Here is a 15,229-nt window from a genome sequence, read left to right on the forward strand (position 1 = left end):
AGTTCTAGTTCAGTTCTAGTTCAGTTCTAGTTCAGTTCTAGTTCAGTTCTAGTTCAGTTCTAGTTCAGTTCTAGTTCAGTTCTAGTTCAGTTCTAGTTCAGTTCTAGTTCAGTTCTAGTTCAGTTCTAGTTCAGTTCTAGTTCAGTTCTAGTTCAGTTCTACTTCAGTTCGAAGCAGTTCATAGACTAGTTGATGGACTTGTCAAAAGACCAGTCCAAAGACTAGCCAGTCAATAGACTAGAGCATTACATTGTTAAATTTGGAAAATGTGTTAAGCCCTTTATTTCATTAGTTTACCATATAAATATATATAATTTAGTGATGATTTTATTATAAAACAAAGGGATGATATATACGAAATTCTGAGACATTTTCGGGCGGATAATGATATGTGTCTTGACCTAAAATCAATAATAAAATAACTAAGCAGATGGCACAACAACATTTCCAATAGTTTACCTAAGAATGGATCAAGTCCAGCTGATGTTTCTTCAATACGAAATGTGGACTTTGAGATAACATCCAAAACTTGTATGTCTTTACCATCGCACAAATGAGCAAACATGCTGGACATACCCAACTAGCAAGAAAACACTTCAGTACAGAATCTAAAAAACCTTAAAATTTTATTACTTACTATTTTTAATTCTTCTTTTAGGGATATCTCCACTAAAGTATGTAGTTTCGGTACTACTACAGTTATCCATTGATGGGTCAAATATGAATCAATTCTATTGAGAGGAAAAAGTTTTAAATCTTGTTCTAATTCTATTACGCCTCCCTGGGTGTTAGGTAATATAATCACTAAGGATGTATCACCATCACTGTAGGGAATTTCAACAGCTGTAGCCTTTAATTCCGGAATTTCTCCGTATTTTAAATTTGCCAAAAGAGTTAACACTTCTACACCAATTTCTTCACCATCAATGGTATAAAAGGCTCCTTTTGCCGTAAAGTTGAAATTATATAAAAATAAACTCTTAAAATGGATCTCAGTAGACAAAAGTAAATGTGTTTTAGAACCGGTTGTCTCTATATCACACATATCAATACTAGGCCAGCCATCAATAGTATCGCCGGCACTCAAATCAATACTTTCGATAACATTTTGCCGGTCCAATACGAAAATATGATTAGACATTGTGAAGAGGTGACTGAGTTCCAATTGCCTCAGTTGTCCCAAATAAGCTGTTGTAATAGCCTCGATAGACTGAGCATCCAAACCTAAATTTTCAGTGATTTCTGAGGCTGAATCTTTTTCAGCATTCTTGCGCAGTAGAATCAAAAGTGTTGCTAAAGGAAATGGCGCCACTAACTGATCTTCTTTTGGATGCGAGTCGCATACTTTGTGAAATAATTGTTCTCCGAAGTTTTGTAACTCGGAAAGAATTTCTGCCCCAGATGGCAGGGGTAAAGCGAGAAGGAAATTTAAAATTAAAAATCGCATATGATGATATTCTGAAAATAATTAGATAAATTTTGAAATTACATAGAAATCATTACTTTTATACCTTTCTTAGTTAATAATTTTGTCATGTTAAAAAATTTAACGACATCATTCGGCTAATGGATCTTAGGTACTGAGTTGCTAATAACAATTTGCTAAATTTTGTTATACTAAGTTATATTTTAAATTTAATATAGCATATCAGGAATGTGACTAAATAAATTAGCTTTCTTTTATATGAAAAAATAGCATATAACGTCTAACGAACAATTTTCTTAAAAAAATCTTACTGAAGAGCAAATAAAAAACAAAATCGAAAATATAATCTGATATGACCCTAGTCCAGCTATACATTTTTTTGATAGCAGTAGTTTCCGGCTAAAATCTAATTGAAATTTATTATCGATTCCGTCAACATACCTGATAATAATCATGTTTATAGTCAATATAAGTCTATAGTCAAGAGTCAAGATAAGTCTATAGTCAAGACTATAGATCAGTCTATAGTCAAGACTATAGATCAGTCTATAGTCAAGACTATAGATCATTCTATAGTCAAGACTATAGATCAGTCCATAGTCAGGACTATAGATCAGTCTATAGTCAGGACTATAGATCAGTCCATAGCCACGAATATAGATCAGTCTATAGTCAAGACTATAGATCAGTCTATAGTCAAAACTACAGATCAGTCTATAGTCAAGACTATAGATCAGTCTATAGTCAAGACTATAAATCAGTCTATAGTCAAGACTATAGATCAGCCTATAGTCAAGACTATAGATCAGTCTATAGTCAAGAATATAGATCAGTCTATAGCCAAGACTATTGATCAGTCTATAGTCAAGACTCTTGATCAGTCTATAGTCAAGACTATAGATCAGTCTATAGTCAAGACTATAGATCAGTCTATAGTCAAGACTATAGATCAGTCTATAGTCAAGACTATAGAACAGTCTATAGTCAAGAATATAGATCAGTCTATAGTCAAGACTATAGATCAGTTTATAGCCAAGACTATTGATCAGTCTATAGTCAAGACTATAGATCAGTCTATAGTCAAGACTATAGATCAGTCTATAGTCAAGAATATAGATCAGTCTATAGTCAAGACTATAGATCAGTTTATAGCCAAGACTATTGATCAGTCTATAGTCAAGACTATAGATCAGTCTATAGTCAAGACTATAGATCAGTCTATAGTCAAGACTATAGATCAGTCTATAGTCAAGACTATAGATCAGTCTATAGTCAAGACTATAGATCAGTCTATAGTCAAGACTATAGATCAGTCTATAGTCAAGACTATAGATCAGTCTATAGTCAAGACTATAGATCAGTCTATAGTCAAGTCTATAGATCAGTCTATAGTCAAGACTATAGATCAGTCTATAGTCAAGACTATAGATCATTCTATAGTCAAGACTATAGATCTGTCTATAGTCAAGACTATTGATCTGTCTATAGTCAAGACTATTGATCAGTCTATAGTCAAGACTATTGATCAGTCTATAGTCAAGACTACAGATCAGTCTATAGTCAAGACTGTAGATCAGTCTATAGTCAAGACTATAGATCAGTCTATAGTGGAGACTATAGATCAGTCTATAGTCAAGTCTATAGATCAGTCTATAGAAAAGACTATAGATCAGTCTATAGTCAAGACTATTGATCAGTCTATAGTCAAGACTATTGATCTGTCTATAGTCAAGACTATTGATCAGTCTATAGTCAAGACTATTGATCAGTCTATAGTCAAGACTATAGATCAGTCTATAGTGGAGACTATAGATCAGTCTATAGTCAAGTCTATAGATCAGTCTATAGAAAAGACTATAGATCAGTCTATAGTCAAGACTATAGATCATTCTATAGTCAAGACTATAGATCATTCTATAGTCAAGACTATAGATCTGTCTATAAGTAAGACTACAGATCAGTCTATAGTCAAGACTATAGATCAGTCTATAGTCAAGACTATAGATCAGTCTATAGTCAATACTATAGATCAGTCTAAAGTCAAGACTATAGATCTGTCTATAGTCAAGACTATAGATCAGTCTATAGTCAAGACTATAGATCATTCTATAGTCAAGACTATAGATCTGTCTATAGTCAAGACTATTGATCTGTCTATAGTCAAGACTATTGATCTGTCTATAGTCAAGACTATTGATCAGTCTATAGTCAAGACTATTGATCAGTCTATAGTCAAGACTACAGATCAGTCTATAGTCAAGACTGTAGATCAGTCTATAGTCAAGACTATAGATCAGTCTATAGTAAAGACTATAGATCAGTATATAGTCAAGACTATAGATCAGTCTATAGTGGAGACTATTAATCAGTCTTTAAATCTATCAATAGTCTATAGAATTTTCTGAAGAATATAGTCAAGATTATTATGAACATATGTATATTCTTAACCGTAAAGACCATAGATCATCTCCACTAGATCTTTCTATAAAATGAAAAAAATTTAATATTAAACATTAAAGAAATTATCAAAATGTGAAAATGAATAAATGTTCATATTTTTACTGCATTATTTCACAATTTTTCCCATAAAATATATATCATCTTCATCTGATTTTATATAAAAAATAAATGGATGATCTACTACTATTAATGGGATTTCTGAAAGATATTCCTCGTCATCAGCTTAAAAAAAAGAAAAATAAAATTATAAGTCAAAATACCAAAGGAAACATATTTTGAACATAATAAGTAAATATCATTATAATAAAGATCTTACGGATGTAAGTGTCTTCTCCCTTAGTTCGGTTATCGATTTCAAATGATGCCCTATAATCGAATTCCGTAAGCTTTATATCAGCCATAGAATCGCACAGGTTTGTATAAATACCAGTCATGCCCATCTATTATGTAGGAAATCACACAGTTAAAAAGTTAAAATAAAGAAATTAACTTACAATTTCAAAAATACTATACAGTGGTAATCGCACTTCAACTTTTATGATTGGCATTATAAGATTGAGCGTATCGTTGCTTAAATATTGATTTATATTACTGAGGGGATATTTTTCCAAATTATCTTGCAGTTGTATTATACCCTTACGATCGTTGGGAATTAAAAGCACCAAATAAGTATGACCATCACTGTAAGGCACTTCAACGGCTGTAGCACTTAAATGATATATCTCCCCATAACGTACTTGAGCTCTATGATGTAACATTGTCTTAGCAATCTTATCGCCATGCAGAGGATAGAAAATTCCCTCGTCAGTTTGAGAAATATTATACAATAGTTGATTCTTAAAGTGGGCGTTTGAGTCTATTATAATATCTACTTTAGGTGAATCCGAAATTGGAGTTCCTGATGGAGTCTGAATATTTGTCAATTCTTCTGAATGAAAACATACATAAAAACCTGACCAGGAATTAATAGTTTCATCCACAGTCATTATGATATTTTCAGAAATCTGTTCATGATACATAAAGCTTATATTATTTGACATTTCAAAGAGCTGTGTCTGATTAATTTTTCTGTATAAATCCAAATAATCTTCACGCAATTTATTGGCAGGTTTACCAGCCAAATCTAAATGATCTGTGATTTCGAAAGCACCTTTCCGTTCAGCATCATTGCGTAATAATATTAATATTGAGGCTAATGGAAGTGGGGATATAATATGATTTTCCTCAGCTTCGTAATTGGATAATGTAAAAAATAATTCCCGGCCAAAATTTTCTAGTCCTTTCAATTTTCCTCCTGACGATATGGACAAAATCAGAAGTAAATTTAAAACTAGAAATTGTAAATAACCTAGAGAAGAAAAATTAATCTAAAAAAAAAAAAATATTTAAATAAAAATAATACCTTTATTTTTCATATTTATTATGATTTTTAAGTTCCAAATAACTGTAAAAAATTATTACCGTAATTAAACTATTGCGTTTCTTTAAATGATGTACAAAATATTTGTTATTAAACATTTAATTTTATTAAGTTTGACTAATGTGTGTCTAATTTAATTAGTTGATTATAGTATGATTGTATTCTAACAATAAAATAAAATATTATGGTTACCAAATCGTAGTCTGTAGCAACATTCTAAATGGTTAACGAATAATTTCTTAAATTATATAAGTTATCGATAATATTTAGTTCTTAAAGTTTGAAAACAAATTTACGTGTAGAATCAAAAAAGTTTATCAGTGCTGAGTCTTCTCATCACTCTGGCTGATCAAGACTATAAATCAGTCTAGACTATTGATCCGTCTATAATCAAAACTAAAGATCAGTCTATAATCAAGAATATAGATCAGTCTATAGTCAAGACTATAGATCAGTCTATAGTCAAGGCTATAAATCAGTATATAGTCAATACTATACAGTCTATAGTCAAGATTATAGATCAGTATATAGTCAAGACTATAGATCAGTCTATAGTCAAGACTAAAGATCAGTCATTAGTTAAGACTATAGGTCAGTCTATAGTCAAGATTATAGATCAGTCATTAGTCAAGACTATAGATCAGTCTATAGTCAATACTATAGATCAGTCTATAGTCAAGACTATAGATCAGTCTATAGTCAAGACTATAGATCAGTCTATAGTCAAGACTATAGATCAGTCTATAGTCAAGGCTATTCATCAGTCTATAGTCAAGACTATTGATCAGTCTATAGTCAAGACTATAGATCAGTCATTAGTCAAGACTATAGTCAATACTATAGATCAGTCTATAATCAAGATTATAGATCAGTCTATAGTCAAGATTATAGATCAGTCTATAGTCAAGACTATAGATCAGTCTATAGTCAAGACTATGGATCAGTCATTAGTCAAGTCTATAGTCAAGACTATAGATCAGTCTATAGTTAAGACTATAGATCAGTCTATAGTCAAGATTATAGATCAGTCTATAGTCAAGGCTATTGATCAGTCTATAGTCAAGACTATAGATCAGTCTGTAGTCAAGGCTATTGATCAGTCTACAGTCAAGACTATAGATCGGTCTATAGTCAAGATTATAGATCAGTCTATACTCAAGATTATAGATCAGTACATAGTCAAGATTATAGATCAGTCTATAGTCAAGATTATAGATCAATCAATAGTCAAAACTATCAAGACTACGGATAGTACTATATTTTGGCCAAAAGTTAAGTACTTGAGACTGTTGGTCTTTAATCAGAACTAGAGACTGATCAGTAATCATGACAATAGTATGATCGCTATTTAATAATATAAACTTATTAGTTTGATATACTGACAAGAGTGATTATATTATATACTGATAAATAGTAACGTCTATAGACTGATCTTAGACGAAACGGCTTTATACAGCTTTACACATTAATAACATTTTTATTCTCTCCTAGTTGTAGTGTAATAAATAGATTCATAAGATTAATAATATTTCAAAAAATTTTATAATTTTGAAAATCTGTTCTGAAAATCATTAAATATATTCTTATAAAGCCTTAAGTTACAATTTTGCCCATTAAATATATATCATTTTTGATCGATTTCACTAGAAAAATAAATGGATGCTCAACACGAAGTTCTGGAATTTTCGCAAGTGTTGCCTCGTCATCATCTAAAACGGAAAATAATAAAAATATGTTTATTATATTTTAGGAAAGATAGAAAACTTTAAGATCATAAATCGTTAGGAAGAAAAGTTTTAAAAACTAGTTCCGAAGTTTTAGAGATCTGGTTTAAAACACATCTAAAGGAACAGCCACGGTAATACTTTATATTATTTATCACAGTTCCTCTTACCTATAAAAGTTTCAACTCCAGCAGTTTGTTCATTAATACCAAATGAAGCCCTAAACATAATGTCTGAAACCCTTATATGAGGCCTGGTTTCACACAGGCGTTTAAACATGCTAGACATTCCCAACTAGAAGGGAGTAAAGAAAAGAAGTCTCTCAATTTCGAATAGTAAAGAAACTACAACTTAAAGCTTACCGCTATCAAACCATCTCTTACAGACATTTTCACATGAGTCTTAAATTTTGGTAAAATAAGTTTGAGACGATTCCGCCTTAAATATGAATTCATGCTGCCCAGAGGAAATGATTTTAAACGTTTCTCCAACTCTATTACACCCATAGGGTTGTGAGGTAGAAAAATCAATAAGAAAGTATTACCATCACTGTAGGGTACTTCAACAGCTGTAGCACTTAATTGAGGTACCTTTCCATAACGTATGTCTGCTATATGATTTAACATTTCCTTTTCAATTTTATCGCCATTATATGCCTGGAAATAGCCCTTGGTGGATGGTGAGAGACTATAGCGAAATACATTATTGAAATGCATTTTTGTTTCTAGCAGTATTTCTGTTTTATGACCACTATTTGCCAAATCGGCCGCTTTATAACAAATTCTATGAGTTCTCCAGACTTTGATGGTATCGCGTACACTCAATTTAATCGTGTCTACAACTATTTGACTTGTCAATATTGAGATATTATTTGACATTGTAAAGTATTTAGTTTTTTCCATTTTCCACAATAGATCCTCATAATTTTTTTTGAATGACTTCATTAGCTTTGCCAATTAAACCTAAATAATCACCGATTTCATAAGCACTATCAACTTCGGCATTGGCACGTAATAAAATTAAAAGAGTTGCTAAAGGTAAAGGTGTTATCAAATGATTACGTTGCGGTTCACTAGAGGCTAAGGCGTAAAATAATTCCTGACCAAAGTGTTCCATATCAACCATATCTGCCGCTGATAATTTTGGTGAAAACATTAGTAAATTAAAAATTACTATTGTTAAAAGTGGGTAAACTGGGAAAAATGAAAATTATATCATTAGTCAGCTTTAATTATTATAATATTTCATTACTACCTTTATATTTGCATTTCTTTGCCATTTTATTATTCGCAGAATATGAAATTTTTTAGTTGCTCTAACTACAGTCTTAATTCAAATGTTTCTCTAAGGTTTTGCCACTTGAAAGAATCTTTAACATTGTCAACAGCATATCAAAAGTGTGACTAAATAATTTATTTTATTTTATGAAACTTAAAAGCCAAGCCCTACAACAATCCTCATGTTTTTAGGTTTTTACTGACATTTGTAACGCATGAAAATATTGGTTCTACAAACTTCTTAAAGTAGTACTACCTACTACAGGGATACTGTACAAATTTAATGGTCAAAATCATTATACTTTATGGTAGATAAAGATTGATTTTGTCATCCCGTTTATAGCACATTAAAATGTTTATAGGACGAGCTGACCATGTCCATCCCTCTATGGAGAACTGAAGGAGCTAGATAGATATTATAATATCCTTCACCTTCTATAGAAGGGTATATATAAGTTTGTCATTCCGTTTGTAATTTCCACAATATAATTTTAAGACCCCATTAAAGTACAATATACATATATATTCTAGATCCTTATAGATAGCCGAGTCGATTATGCTACGTCCGACTGTCCGTATGTTGAATTTACTGAAGAAATCACTTTCTAAGTCGATTTGTGTCGAAGTAAACCTTGTGCGCACTCTACAGGTCGCAATTTTCAAGATAATTTGATGAAATTTGGCACATGCCCTTCTTTTGAACCAAGGACGAAGCGTATTGAAAAGTCAGCAAAACTGAATATCGTAATGATCGGGCCTTATTTGACCCTATCCCCCATACAAAGTCGCCTTCAGAAAATAACTTGATGGTCAAAATTCACTTACAAACACTAATACCGTGATGATATTCAGCATAAATAAAAAGCCTAACCTAATCCCTCTGCCAAAATTTATAAGATATTAACCCCTTGCCCCATATAACCCCACATTTAGAAAATCCCTTTTTTGTCAACAAAAATATTTATGAATTAAGGTAAAAATGAAATTAAGTTCTTCATTATTAAAAAAATAATCAACATTTTTAACGTAATCATTGGTGTAGGGTGTCATATGGTCGGCCATTCCAACTTGTTTTTATACAGAATATTTTGGTTTTGGCATTGAAGGTTGGCAGTAGCGATTGACGTAGTTAGTTAGTTAGTAGTTAGTTAGTTAGTTAGTTAGTTAGTTAGTTAGTTAGTTAGTTAGTTAGTTAGTTAGTTAGTAGTTAGTTAGTTAGTTAGTTAGTTAGTTAGTTAGTTAGTTAGTTAGTAGTTAGTTAGTTAGTTAGTTAGTTAGTTAGTTAGTTAGTTAGTAGTTAGTTAGTTAGTTAGTTAGTTAGTTAGTTAGTTAGTAGTTAGTTAGTTAGTTAGTTAGTTAGTAGTTAGTTAGTTAGTTAGTTAGTTAGTTAGTTAGTTAGTAGTTAGTTAGTTAGTTAGTTAGTTAGTTAGTTAGTTAGTTAGTTAGTAGTTAGTTAGTTAGTAGTTAGTTAGTTAGTTAGTTAGTTAGTTAGTTAGTTAGTTAGTTAGTTAGTTAGTTAGTTAGTTAGTTAGTTAGTTAGTAGTTAGTTAGTAGTTAGTTAGTTAGTTAGTTAGTTAGTTAGTTAGTTAGTTAGTTAGTTAGTAGTTAGTTAGTTAGTTAGTTAGTTAGTTAGTTAGTTAGTTAGTTTAGTTAGTAGTTAGTGTTAGTAGTAGTAGTTAGTTAGTTAGTTAGTTAGTTAGTTAGTTAGTTAGTTAGTTAGTTAGTTAGTTAGTTAGTTAGTTAGTTAGTTAGTTAGTTAGTTAGTTAGTTAGTTAGTAGTTAGTTAGTTAGTAGTTAGTTAGTAGTTTAGTTAGTTAGTTAGTAGTAGTTAGTTAGTTAGTTAGTTAGTTAGTTAGTAGTTAGTTAGTTAGTTAGTTAGTTAGTAGTTAGTAGTTAGTTAGTTAGTTAGTTAGTTAGTTAGTTAGTTAGTTAGTTAGTTAGTTAGTTAGTTAGTTAGTTAGTTAGTTAGTTAGTTAGTTAGTTAGTTAGTTAGTTAGTTAGTTAGTTAGTTAGTTAGTTAGTTTAGTAGTTAGTTAGTTAGTAGTTAGTTAGTAGTTAGTAGTTAGTTAGTTAGTTAGTTAGTTAGTTAGTTAGTTAGTTAGTTAGTTAGTTAGTTAGTTAGTTAGTTAGTTAGTTAGTTAGTTAGTTAGTTAGTTAGTTAGTTAGTTAGTTAGTTAGTTAGTTTAGTTAGTAGTTAGTTAGTTAGTTAGTTAGTAGTTAGTTAGTTAGTAGTTAGTTAGTTAGTTAGTTAGTTAGTTAGTTTAGTTAGTTAGTTAGTTAGTTAGTTATTAGTTAGTTAGTTAGTTAGTTAGTTAGTTAGTTAGTTAGTTAGTTAGTTAGTTAGTAGTAGTTAGTTAGTTAGTAGTTAGTTAGTAGTTAGTTAGTTAGTTAGTTAGTTAGTTAGTTAGTAGTTAGTTAGTTAGTTAGTTAGTTAGTTAGTTAGTTAGTTAGTTAGTTAGTTAGTTAGTTAGTTAGTTAGTAGTTAGTTAGTTAGTTAGTAGTTAGTTAGTTAGTTAGTTATAGTTAGTTAGTTAGTTAGTTAGTAGTTAGTTAGTTAGTAGTTAGTTAGTTAGTTAGTTAGTTAGTTAGTTAGTTAGTTAGTTAGTTAGTTAGTTAGTTAGTAGTAGTTAGTAGTTAGTTAGTTAGTTAGTAGTTAGTTAGTTAGTTAGTTAGTTAGTTAGTAGTAGTTAGTAGTAGTTAGTTAGTTAGTTAGTTAGTTAGTTAGTAGTTAGTTAGTTAGTTAGTTAGTTAGTTAGTTAGTAGTAGTAGTTAGTTAGTTAGTTAGTTAGTTAGTTAGTTAGTTAGTTAGTTAGTTAGTTAGTTAGTTAGTTAGTTAGTTAGTTAGTTAGTTAGTAGTTAGTTAGTTAGTTAGTTAGTTAGTTAGTAGTTAGTTAGTTAGGTAGTTAGTTAGTTAGTTAGTTAGTTAGTTAGTTAGTTAGTTAGTTAGTTCCAATACCGAACAATCATTTTTAATCAACCCTGACGGCGGTCATACCTTAATAGTCTTACAATCTAATAAAACCTTGAATATGCATTTGTTGGACCCACGTTTCCTACAATTGTTTTTTAACATTTGAAATTTTCCTCATTTTTAAAAGTATTAGAAATAACAATTTTTTAAATACTTTTACTGGAGTATAATTTATGCAGTTATGTATATACATATGCACATATGTATTTAAGAATATTTTTTCCTTAAAAAATTACAATTTATATAAATTTAAATTCAGTATTTTTATGTGCAAGTATGCGTTTTGTAAATTTATACGTGTGTAAGTACGTGTCTTAACCATGTAAAAAAATAAGGCAAACATTTTCGTACATCCTCATATTCTATTCACATTTTCAACAGACTTACACATGAATTGCTACCGAAAAAATATATTTATGTAAATGCATACAACTTAAAACTAAAATGTAAAAAAAAAAATCGAAATACAAATTTTATTCTATTCCATACAGCCGTGGGTATAATGAATATGATGCGAATGTTCAAGCATGTTATATATTTTACAACATTTTAAATTTTTTTTTATTATTATCTAACAATTATTTGTTAGTTGATTTGTTTTTTTATCTCTCTGTATAGAATTTTTATTGTTGTAAAACGGAATAAAAATTTAATAAACACTAATGGCATTATTTGTTGGAGTTAGTTTTGGGCAAAAGTTGATTTAACATAACGATCATTTATGATGGTGAATTTCAGATAAAGGTGTGAAATTCATAAGGAATCGATATTTTAGAATTACTACAATGTATTTCTATTTAAATAATCAATAAACTCGTTTTCCATATAAAAAAATACTTTACTTCTTTAAGTTAGAAGATTTAAGCATTTTCGCTGAATATTTCATTCAAATCTAAGATAGACTATAATGAATATAGTCTCTCGATATGTTTTCTAAAAACCTTGAGGAATTTAACAGTTCTGGCAAAAACATATGCATACACCTGCATCGATTGTTTTACAATTTTGTTAATTTTTTCTTTATGCAAAACTTTTTTTTTTCTTAAAATTTGTTTAGTCTTTTGTTTCATTTAAAACACATGTTAAAGTATTTATTTTCGACAAACTTTTTACAAACATATTTAAACAAAATACCTGCAAGTATATCAAAGATGCAATTATCTAAACAAAATAACCCAGCAAATCCAGCAAAAGTAATCAGTTAAAAAGCCTTTATGACGGTTACAAATAAGGAGTTAAATAAGTCATTACTACGCTCACTTGCAAATAAGTAGCTTAGCAAAAAATAGCAGTGGATATGAAGTAGACTTTAAGAAGTTGTTGAGTAAATACAATTTATTATCAAGTTTTTACTGGGATTAATGCAAAAAATATACATTCATATATTTGGATTCTCTCGTTGCAACTGAAATAAAAATCCTTAACAATTCAGGGGCAAACCAGTACTTTTATAGAAATAAACTATAAACTTCTTTATTACAATCCGGCTGGATAATAAAGGTTTCATGTTCAAAACTTAAAGTATAAATATCTTATAATCATGTTGTAGTTGTTGGAAGCAGAGAAAAGTAGTGTCGAATTGCTGTAAATATTATATAAACTATGAAATAACATGTTACATATACCATGATAATCGCCATTTTACAGTGGTTAAGAAATGATTTATTTCAGAAATAATTCGGCAAGTGGAACCTCCGTAATCTTATGTGATAACAATAAAGAAAGTAGAATGAGAAAACTCCTCTCTCACTAAGGTTATTACGTGGTAAGATGTATGGTATGTATACTGACTAAACATACAGGACTAGAAGCATAACATCACCAAATTGGAAGAATATGCCGAGTGTAGAGCACAAGTGGTAATGAAACACTTTGTCAGCCATTGCCAAGCCTTTGTTAAAAGTTGAACCAAAAAAAACGTTAAAGGGAAAATTTTAGGAATTGCTTTATTTTAATTTCCCCCCAAAATAAAACCTTTAACCACTGTGCATCCTAACTTCATGTTCATGAAACACGTTATTATGCGTGACTTTTTGCAATTTTATATTATTAGTTCTAAAAGTAGTAAATATGAATAGTATAGGAGTAAGATGAGCATAAACATTTAAAAAATATTTATTTAAAATAATGGGAGTTTTTTAAACTCTGACAGAACGATAGAACGAAAGGGTTAACTATCTGTCATACCGGACTGACATTTACGATTAGTGTAGTCTTACATATAACAGTCTATTATAGTCTAAACTATAGAGTAGCCTGGGCTATAAAGTAGACATAGATTATACTATAGACTAGAGTATAGACCAGACTATAGACTATACTAAAGACTAGCCTATAGACTAAAATATATTGTACAGACTATGGACTAGACTTTAGACTAGACTATGGATAGATTATAGACTATAGACTAGACTATAGACTAGACTATGGGCTATACTATAGACTAGATATACTACAGTCTAGTCTATAGACTAGACTATAGACTAGACTATAGACTAGACTATAGACTAGACTATAGACTAGACTATAGACTAGACTAAGACTAGACCATAGACTAGACTATAGACTAGACTATAGACTAGACTATAGACTAGACTATAGACTAGACTATAGACTAGACTATAGACTAGACTATAGACTAGACTATATACTAGACTATATACTAGACTAGACTAGACTATAGACTAGACTATAGACTAGACTATAGACTAGATATAGACTAGACTATAGACTAGACTATAGACTAGACTATAGACTAGACTATAGACTAGACTATAGACTAGACTATAGACTAGACTAGACTAGACTAGACTAGACTAGACTAGACTAGACTAGACTATAGACTAGACTAGACTAGACTATAGACTAGACTAAGACTAGACTATAGACTAATATAGACTAGACTATAGACTAGACAGGACTAGACTAGACTAGGACTAGACTATAGACTAGACTATAGACTAGACTATAGACTAGACTATAGACTAGACTATAGACTAGACTATAGACTAGACTATACTAGACATAGACTAGACTTAGACTAGACTATAGACTAGACTATAGACTAGACTATAGACTAGACATAGACTAGACTATAGACTAGACTATAGACTAGACTATAGACTATAGACTAGACTATAGACTAGACTATAGACTAGACTATAGACTAGACTATAGACTAGACTATAGACTAGACTATAGACTAGACTATAGACTAGACTATAGACTAGACTATAGACTAGACTATAGACTAGACTATAGACTAGACTATAGACTAGACTATAGACTAGACTATAGACTAGACTAGACTTAGACTAGACTATAGACTAGACTATAGACTAGACTATAGACTAGACTATAGACTAGACTATAGACTAGACTATAGACTAGACTATAGGACTAGACTATAGACTAGACTATAGACTAGACTATAGACTAGACTATAGACTAGACTATAGACTAGACTATAGACTAGACTATAGACTAGACTATAGACTAGACTATAGACTAGACTATAGACTAGACTATAGACTAGACTATGACTAGACTATAGACTAGACTATAGACTAGACTATAGACGACTATAGACTAGACTATAGACTAGACTATAGACTAGACTATAGACTAGACTATAGACTAGACTATAGACTAGACTATAGACTAGACTATAGACTAGACTATAGACTAGACTATAGACTAGACTATAGACTAGACTATAGACTAGACTATAGACTAGACTATATAGACTAGACTATAGACTAGACTATAGACTAGACTATAGACTAGACTATAGACTAGACTATAGACTAGACTATAGACTAGACTATAGACTAGACTATAGACTAGACTATAGACTAGACTATAGACTAGACTATAGACTAGACTATAGACTAGACTAGACTAGACTAGACTAGACTAGACTAGACTAGACTATAGACTAGACTATAGACT

General features: G+C 30.4%; 3 protein-coding genes across 3 annotated transcripts; all 3 read right to left on the reverse strand.

Annotated features, from left to right (window-relative positions):
• Nucleotides 1-261: 261 nt before the first annotated feature.
• On the reverse strand, nucleotides 262-1,577 carry LOC119609123 (antitrypsin-like). The gene is made up of 4 exons (XM_037963821.1): nucleotides 1,512-1,577; nucleotides 638-1,458; nucleotides 460-580; nucleotides 262-401 (listed from the first exon to the last, which is right to left on the reverse strand). Exons 1-4 carry the CDS (start codon nucleotides 1,534-1,536, stop codon nucleotides 331-333), a joined length of 1,038 nt encoding a protein of 345 aa, XP_037819749.1. The 5' UTR covers nucleotides 1,537-1,577; the 3' UTR covers nucleotides 262-330.
• A 2,377-nt stretch (nucleotides 1,578-3,954) lies between these two features.
• On the reverse strand, nucleotides 3,955-5,358 carry LOC119609124 (serine protease inhibitor-like). Its single transcript, XM_037963822.1, has 4 exons — nucleotides 5,289-5,358; nucleotides 4,381-5,234; nucleotides 4,203-4,326; nucleotides 3,955-4,108 (listed from the first exon to the last, which is right to left on the reverse strand). Exons 1-4 carry the CDS (start codon nucleotides 5,299-5,301, stop codon nucleotides 3,993-3,995), a joined length of 1,107 nt encoding a protein of 368 aa, XP_037819750.1. The 5' UTR covers nucleotides 5,302-5,358; the 3' UTR covers nucleotides 3,955-3,992.
• A 1,200-nt stretch (nucleotides 5,359-6,558) lies between these two features.
• LOC119609122 (serine protease inhibitor 42Dd-like) lies at nucleotides 6,559-8,399 on the reverse strand. The gene is made up of 4 exons (XM_037963819.1): nucleotides 8,285-8,399; nucleotides 7,393-8,223; nucleotides 7,201-7,324; nucleotides 6,559-7,015 (listed from the first exon to the last, which is right to left on the reverse strand). Exons 2-4 carry the CDS (start codon nucleotides 7,972-7,974, stop codon nucleotides 6,900-6,902), a joined length of 822 nt encoding a protein of 273 aa, XP_037819747.1. The 5' UTR covers nucleotides 7,975-8,223; nucleotides 8,285-8,399; the 3' UTR covers nucleotides 6,559-6,899.
• Nucleotides 8,400-15,229: the final 6,830 nt, after the last annotated feature.

The sequence above is a fragment of the Lucilia sericata genome, unplaced genomic scaffold (genome assembly GCF_015586225.1).
Source record: "Lucilia sericata isolate MDLA Ls3-8-SP2 unplaced genomic scaffold, ASM1558622v1 Contig000931F_arrow, whole genome shotgun sequence".
In the NCBI taxonomy this organism is placed as follows: domain Eukaryota; kingdom Metazoa; phylum Arthropoda; class Insecta; order Diptera; family Calliphoridae; genus Lucilia; species Lucilia sericata.

Coding starts and splice junctions, on each gene's coding strand:
- LOC119609123 (XM_037963821.1), bottom strand. CDS start 1,536: ATGACAAAATTATTAACTAAGAAAG. Junction 581..637: donor TAAAAGAAGAATTAAAAATA/GTAAGTAATAAA, acceptor TTTTCTTGCTAG/TTGGGTATGTCCAGCATGTT. Junction 402..459: donor TGGACTTGATCCATTCTTAG/GTAAACTATTGG, acceptor TATTGATTTTAG/GTCAAGACACATATCATTAT.
- LOC119609124 (XM_037963822.1), bottom strand. Junction 4,327..4,380: donor TGTATAGTATTTTTGAAATT/GTAAGTTAATTT, acceptor CCTACATAATAG/ATGGGCATGACTGGTATTTA. Junction 4,109..4,202: donor GGGAGAAGACACTTACATCC/GTAAGATCTTTA, acceptor CTTTTTTTTAAG/CTGATGACGAGGAATATCTT.
- LOC119609122 (XM_037963819.1), bottom strand. CDS start 7,974: ATGAAGTCATTCAAAAAAAATTATGAGGATCTATTGTGGAAAATGGAA. Junction 7,325..7,392: donor TAAGAGATGGTTTGATAGCG/GTAAGCTTTAAG, acceptor ACTCCCTTCTAG/TTGGGAATGTCTAGCATGTT. Junction 7,016..7,200: donor TGGAGTTGAAACTTTTATAG/GTAAGAGGAACT, acceptor TTTCCGTTTTAG/ATGATGACGAGGCAACACTT.